This window comes from Lolium rigidum, chromosome 7, assembly GCF_022539505.1.
Source record: "Lolium rigidum isolate FL_2022 chromosome 7, APGP_CSIRO_Lrig_0.1, whole genome shotgun sequence".
NCBI lineage: Eukaryota > Viridiplantae > Streptophyta > Magnoliopsida > Poales > Poaceae > Lolium > Lolium rigidum.
The window spans coordinates 35126721-35134398 of NC_061514.1; the positions used below are offsets into that span (position 1 = coordinate 35126721).

Below are 7678 nucleotides of genomic sequence, written 5' to 3' on the forward strand. Positions count from 1 at the left end.
GGATTTTGTTTCCTATGGTGGTTATTTAATTTGTAGGATTTTGTTCCATAGGAATTTTTTTTCTAAGGAAACCTTTACATAGATTTCGTAGAAAATCCAATATCCACTCAATCCTCTTTTGAGAAACCATTGATAAAAACAAACATTAGTGCATATGAAACCATGTAAAATTAGAGTTGACATGACATTGTAGTCCTGCATTTTCCATATTTCTCTGTTTTAGCATCATGCGGACCAAAAGAGGCCCATAGATGCACTTGTTAGTAGTTACTTTAGTTACTTTCTAACTTTGGAAGTGTAGTAGTGTACCAACTAATTTGGGTATTCTGGAACTTCCAGGATTTACAAATTCATGGGAGAAACATGATAAACTTGGACATGCACAAATTATCCATTTTGATGGGTTTGGACACAAGTTATTTCCATGGAAATCACACTCCTCGATGCCACACAATACATCTCATGTGAAAAATAAATTGCAATAAAAAAGAATTAACGGGTACATGTATATTACGTCACTGACCAACACATATGGTGTAGGACCAAACAAGGGGAAGAACCTTGCAAGATTCCTTTGAACCTCCTTTTGATAGAAGAGACATGCAGTCATACTGCATTTCTCCAAAGAAAGAAAAGGGGAAATAAAAGGCAACCTTGCTAATCACATGTCTATCCACCTCTGCTGATACCATACTCCCTTATTTGTAATAGGATACTTGGTAATTGAGGCATAGCTAAATAGTTCAGTTCTCTAGCATCAAGGCACAGCTAATTGGAGTCCGAAGGGTCTCATTCAGCTATGTCGTAATGGAGCAGAACCGATGTGTTCATCTTTAAGCCCTGTCGAATTTGAGGGTCTCAACGAACCTCCGATAAGTATTGACATTTGTCGGCAGGAAGTCGAGGAAGTCATGGAAGCTGCTCTCCCTGTACAACTTTGGGTGGCGTTCATCGACGAGCTCCTCAGCACAGCTGACCTTCTCATCGATTGCAACCCCATGAAGGCTGGCGATAGAAATTCTCGCTTCATCGGTATTCAGGATTGCCCGGTGCAGAAGTGACCTGAGCCGGCCATTGCTCAACACTTCCATGTGGTCACCGAGATGGACGTGAAGGGCCCCCGGGATGGCTGGGACCGGCGTCCAGGCATCGTCGTCGTGGTGCATCACCTCGAGCCCTGGGGAGCTCTGCATCAGGATCGTGATGAAGCCGTAGTCAGAATGTGGTGCCAGCCCGACCGTGTCGCCCGCTTGCGATGACCCTTGTGGGTAGTTGTTTAGAGCCATGAACTGCAACCCTGCTCCGAGCTTCTCCTGCAGGTACATTGGCCCCAATCCTAGTCCTTGCATAATGGCTCCTGTGAGTTGCACTGACAGTCTCTGTATTTCCACGGCGTACATCCCCATTTTCTTCCTGTTATAGTTTGTTTGTAAGTTAGGATGATCCATGCCATATTAAAAAAAGAGGATGCTGAAGGGTGATGATGTGATGGATGCTCCCAGGTTGATCATTACCTGTATGATGCAGGTTGCTTTGGCCAGAACTTGACCCAGTCTTGGAGGGGATTGGCGTAGTGCTTGAGAAACGACCTGCACTTGCTGATCCCATCCCTCGCGCTGGTGTCGTACCGGATAGGTCCCCGGATATCGTCGGAGGCGAACGCCTCCTTGTGCTCCGTGGACATGTCGAAGAACTCGGAGGCGGCTTCCAGGGCGCCGTTCATGACGGACTTGCTGACGCCGTGGTTTATCACCTGCAGGGGATGGTACAACAGCACAATGGTATCAGTAATTGAGCATCAACATTCTATTCTAGTACGTTTAATTTTGCTTCCAGTGCAGTCAACTTAGCGTGAGGTTGCTGTCAGGCAAGAATAATAATATGTGCGGTGTGAGGTGTAACTTAGTACCTTTTTAACTGACCATGCAGGGTGGCGTTCTGTTCAGTGTCAAGTGACAGAGTTCTAACGAGTATTACATTACATGCCAGTGCCACAAACCTGGAAGCAGCCGCGATCCCGGCAGGCCCGTGCGATGTCCTGGACGACGAGCGCCCGTGCGGCAGGGTCGTTGTCGCCGAGCCGGCCAATGTTGATCACGGGCAATGCTCGCGACGACGCTCGCGGCGGCTGCTGATGCTGGTGGCTGCTCGCCATGTTGATGTTCCTCGTCAGGAGGCGCCCGGAGACGGCAGCAGGCATGCCTCGTCTTCTTCGTCAAGCTCCCAACGAACGAAAAAGAGCAGGCACGTATTCGATCGATCGGTCGATGGATAGCTCGCGCGCTTGTCGCTCGCTGCTGCTTGTTCCGAGATGCTTCCGATGCGTTCCATCTGGATTCCAAGATTCTGATTTATAGGCTGAATCTTGATGAGCAGGAGTAGTAGCAGAAGCATCATAAGAAGAAGCAGCAGCAGAGGAAGGGAGGAAGTAATGAGGAGACAGGGATGGGGAGATAGCCGCACCGCATGCGGGAGATGCTGCCCAGTGGGCAAAATCAAATGCTCTGTACATAGACTTCTCTGCTCCGTTTTGACAGCCCAAACCCGCTTGGATTTGGTTTCCCCTCGCCCGTTTGGTCCAGGAGCAAGCCACAATTGCGTATGTACGTACGCACGCCTGGGTGTAGCTACGTCCAGATGAGATGATCGCCTTTGGCAGTGGCCACCAGCTCAGATGTGGGCATGCGATTCTTTTCTCCGACCAAGTTGCGTCGCCGTGCCGATAATGCTTGTTTTCTTCGTGGTGGGGATTGCTGAACCCGCGGCAGGGTGTGGCAACAAGGGCCGGGGATGGATATCAGTGCAGACGGATTTCCGGTTTTGGCATCGCTGACAAAGCACCTCTTTTGGGGTATACGGATTGGCTACTTTTTATGCTGTCAGAGCATTTTCAAGAGGTGACCAAAGTTCTCAAATATCTATAAGAACTGAATTTTTGGTAGTGGAGTCTCAGTCACTGAGATTTTCTTAAGTCTCAGTCATCTCAGAAAAGTGCAACTGCAGTTCAAAAAAATGTGCAACTCGGAGTGCAATGCACTTTTGTGACAGAAAAGTGCAAATCAAGTTCATTTTTGTGGGTGACTGAGACTTAAGGAATTCTCAGTTGATTACCCACGGGCAGAGCAGCAAGGGGTCAGGGTGGTCGATCGACCCGACCCACGTTGAGCGGAAACAAATTAGGTACCGCGAGGTGCGACTTGACCCCGACCCTGTCTGGCGTTTGCCGAAAATCCCTCGATCTCAACTCCTCGAGCATTCCCTTTCCGAGCTTCCCAGTCCACGCCGCCCGAGCCCTTGCGTACGGCCGGCCCGTGCCCCATAGATTGCCGCCATGCCCCGCCCGTCCAGGACCTCCACCAAGTCACTAGTAGAAACAAGGGCTTTGGTTTTTTGCCCCAGATGTCATTTGCACCGGATTTGGCACGAACCGGTGCTAAAAGGGGTCATTAGCACCGGTTCGAGGGGAGCAGCCGGCCGAGGGACCTTTTGCACCGGTTCGTGTTACGAACCGGTGCAAATGATCTATCTTTGCACCGGTTCGTAACACAAACCGGTGCAAAAGGTTCGTGGCCGAGCACGTGTCGGCCGAGGAACCTTTAGCACGGTTCGTGTTACGAACCGGTGCAAAGATAGATCATTTGCACCGGTTCGTAACACGAACCGGTACTAGAGTCCCCAGCCCTATTTCAGCTCAGCTACACTCGCCAAACAGCCCACTCACTTCATTTTTGCTAGGAGAAGGTGTGTGCGTTGAGTGCTAAGTTGCTTCTCTTTGGCATGCACATAAGGTGCTCGATGAAATGTGTGAGAGAGTGATGCCGCTTGATTTTACACCCAACAAAAATGAGATGAGGTGCCGGAGCGACACTTAAGCTTTCTCCTCTTTCTTTCCTCCTCGATCAAGGTTTAAGCAACAACTTAACCCTTTCATTTGTACGGTGCTAATTTCCACTATTTATAAATATTATGATGTTTTGTAATTGTTTATTGATAAACTTAATTAATTATTTGATGTAGATGAACCGGCGGCAATGGATGTACGTTGACCGACGTCTACCGAGTTCAGATCGGGCCTGGAAGAATTTATCCGTGTGGCTCGGGAAAACCCACAGGCGGATGGTTTTATGTGTTGTCCATGTGTTGATTGCCATAACTTGAAGCAATACCCTGAATGGCAAGTCATTCACTCACACCTGCTTTGGAAAGGTTTCATGCCCAGCTATAATTGTTGGACCAAGCATGGAGAAAGAGGGGTTATGATGGAAGACGACGAAGAAGAAGAAGAGGATGATGATATGTACCCTAACTACGGTGATATTGCAACAGGGCATGATGAAGATGAAGATGCGGGGAGGAGGTGATCAAGATGAAGAGGCATCGGATGAGCCCGTTGATGATGATCTTCGTCGGGCCATCGCCGATGCACACGAGAGATGCGAAACGAGAAAACGAGAAGCGAAAGTTAAAGGGCATGTTAGATGATCACAAAAAGAAGTTATACCCAAATTGCGAAGATGGCAACACAAAGCTCGGTGCCACCCCGGAGTTGCTGCAATGGAAGGCGGAGGCTGGTATATGTGACAAGCCATTTGAGAAGTTACTCGAAAATAATGAAGAGGAGGTTTCCAAAGAATAACGAATTGCCCGACAGGTACGTACGAAGCAAAGAAGGTTCTCTGCCCTCTAGGATTAGAGGTGCTTGAAGATACATGCATGCATTAATGATCGCATCCTCTACCGTGCTTGAGTATGAAAATTTGGAAAAATGTCCGGTATGCACTGCACTTCGGTATAAGATCAGGCGAGATGACCCTGGTGATGTTGAGGGCGAGCCCCCTAGGAAGAGGGTTCCTGCCAAGGTTATGTGGTATGCTCCTATAATACCACGGTTGAAACGTCTGTTCGGAAATAAAGGGCCTGCCAGGTTGTTGCGATGGCACAAAGAAGACCGTAAGAAAGACGAGATGCTTGAGACACCCCGCCGATGGGTCGCAGTGGAGGACAATCGATAGAGAGTTCCCGGATTTTGCAGATGACGCGAGGAACTTAAGGTTTGGCCTAAGTACAGATGGAATGAATCCTTTTGGGGAGCAGAGCTGCAGTCATAGCACCTGGCCTCGTAACTCTATGTATCTATAACCTTCCGCCTTGGTTGTGCATGAAGCGGAAGTTCATTATGATGCCAGTGCTCATCCAAGGCCCAAAGCAACCCGGCAACGACATTGATGTGTACCTACAGCCATTATTTGAAGAACTCTTACAGTTGTGGAGCAAACCAGGTGTACATGCATGGGATGAGTACAAACGAGGAGTCATTTAACCTACGAGCGTTGCTTTTCGTGACCATCAATGATTGGCCTGCTCTTAGTAACCTTTCGGGACAGACAAACAAGGGATACAATGCATGCACGCACTTGTTTAGATGAGACCGAAGGTGCCTATTTGCATAAATGTAAGAAGGTTGTGTACACAGGGCATCGTCGATTTCTTCCAAAGAGGCACCCGTCAGAAAGAAAGGCAATCATTTCGGAGGTGAGGCAGATCGCCGGGTGAAGCCTGAACTCCGTACCGGTGATGCTTTACTTGATATGGTCAAGGACCTAAAAGTAATCTTTGGAAAGGGTCCTGGCGGCCAATCTGTTCCGAATGACGACGTTACCGGACACGCACCCATGTGGAAGAAAAAATCTATATTTTGGGATCTACCCTATTGGAAAGTCCTAGAGGTCCGCTCTTCAATCGACGTGATGCACGTGACGAAGAATCTTTGCGTGAACCTGCTAGGTTTCTTAGGCGTGTATGGGAAGACAAAAGATACACCGGAAGCACGGGAGGACCGGTATCGTATGAAAGTCCCAAAAGACAAGCAAGAACGAGGATTACAAGGATACGGGGAGTCGCTTAAGTCCTGCCAGCCTACGCTCTTACCAAAGCGAGAGAAGGATATCTTTTTGAAGTCCTTTACGAGTATCAAGGTCCCGTCCGGCTTCTCCTCCAATATAAAGGGAATTATAAATATGGAGAAGAAAACATTCCAGAACCCGAAGTCGCATGACTCGCCACATTATTATGACGCAGCTTGCTTCCGGTTGCACCGAGGGGCTTCGCCGGAAAATGTTCGAATACCCATTGTGAAGCTATGTGCATTCCTTAATGCGATATCTCGGAAGGTAATCAATCCAGCTAGTCTTCCAAGGTTACGAGAAGGATGTGGTGCAATGTCTTGTTAGCTTTGAGTTGGTGTTTCCACCATCTTTCTTCAATATTATGACACATCTCCTGGTTCACCTTGTCGAAGAGATTGCCATCCTCGGTCCTGTCTTTCTACACAATATGTTCCCCTTCGAGAGGTTCATGGGGGTCTTAAAGAAATATGTTCATAACCGTGCTAGGCCAGAAGGAAGCATCTCCAAGGGCTATGGAACAGAGGAGGTCATCGAGTTCTGTGTTGACTTCATTCCTGACCTTAAGTCGATTGGTGTTCCTGAATCGCGACATGAGGGGCGACTAAGTGGAAAAGGCACGCTAGGAAGGAAATCAATGATATGTAGGGACGGCATTTCTTTCACTCAAGCACACTACACGTTCTACAAAGTTCCACCTTGGTGGCCCCGTATATCACCGATCACAAGAATATTGTGCGCTCGGAACATCCGGGCCGGTCCCGAAGACTGGATTACGCATAAACATATGCGGACATTCGGCGGTTGGCTCCGAGAACATCTCATTAATAACAACAGTATTGTAGATCGGTTGTACATGTTGGCTGGGTCACCATCTTCGACTATAGTGACTTTCCAGGGGTACGAGATAAATGGAAATACCTTCTACACGTTCGCCCAAGATAAAAGAGCACCAACCAAAACGAGTGGTGTCCGCATTGATGCAACAAACACTAGCAGTGGCAAAAAGGACACATATTATGGTTACATAGAGGAGATATGGGAACTTGACTATGGACCTTCTTTTAAGGTCCCTTTATTTCGGTGCAAATGGTTCAAGCTGGATGGAAAAGGGGTAAAGGTAGACCAGCTAGTACGGAATGACAACAGTGGATACCAACAATCTTGGTTACGAGAGACGAACCATTCGTCCTAGCCAATGATGTGGCTCAGGTTTTCTATGTGAAGGACATGTCCTCTAGACCGAATAAAAGAAAACATAAGGAAATGAGCTCATCCGATGAGCCAAAGCGTCACATAGTTCTTTCAGGGAAAAGAACCATCGTGGGAGTCGAGGACAAGAGAAGATTATAATAAGTTTGCTGAAATTCCGCCCTTCACAGTGAACATTGATCCAACCATCGCGTTAAATGCTGAAGATACTCCATGGTTACGGTCGAAGCGATCATAATGTATTAATTATTATCATGTACCTTGAGCTCATATTGTGAAGCGTTTGTTGTGATATGTATCTGTAACATTGGTCGTTTTAACTAAATGCAATTATCCAAGTTTATTATTTTTGTAGATACACATGTTTGGAAATTTATCCTCACCTACTGGTTGTTGGGTGTATAGTAGCAGCTTCCGAGCGGGACTTGCGGGAAGAGTTACTCGGGCGGAGCTTCCGAAGATGTCTAAGATGGCCGTCCATCTAAGACATCTTCGAGAAACTCCGCCGGAGAGGCTCTTTCCTTCGAGGTCGCCGTCGTCGGGTTATATACCAGCTCCCTGGA

The 7678-nt window shown here is 47.7% G+C and overlaps 1 protein-coding gene across 1 annotated transcript; it reads right to left on the bottom strand.

Moving 5' to 3' along the window:
- Positions 1-723: 723 nt before the first annotated feature.
- Positions 724-2200, bottom strand: LOC124670604 (2-oxoglutarate-dependent dioxygenase 21, chloroplastic-like). The gene is made up of 3 exons (XM_047207086.1): positions 2000-2200; positions 1515-1753; positions 724-1413 (listed from the first exon to the last, which is right to left on the bottom strand). The coding sequence occupies exons 1-3, from the start codon at positions 2198-2200 to the stop codon at positions 834-836; spliced, it is 1020 nt and encodes a 339-aa protein (XP_047063042.1). The 3' UTR covers positions 724-833.
- Positions 2201-7678: the final 5478 nt, after the last annotated feature.

Coding starts and splice junctions, on each gene's coding strand:
- LOC124670604 (XM_047207086.1), bottom strand. CDS start 2,200: ATGCCTGCTGCCGTCTCCGGGCGCCTCCTGACGAGGAACATCAACATG. Junction 1,754..1,999: donor GGGATCGCGGCTGCTTCCAG/GTTTGTGGCACT, acceptor CATCCCCTGCAG/GTGATAAACCACGGCGTCAG. Junction 1,414..1,514: donor AAGCAACCTGCATCATACAG/GTAATGATCAAC, acceptor AAACTATAACAG/GAAGAAAATGGGGATGTACG.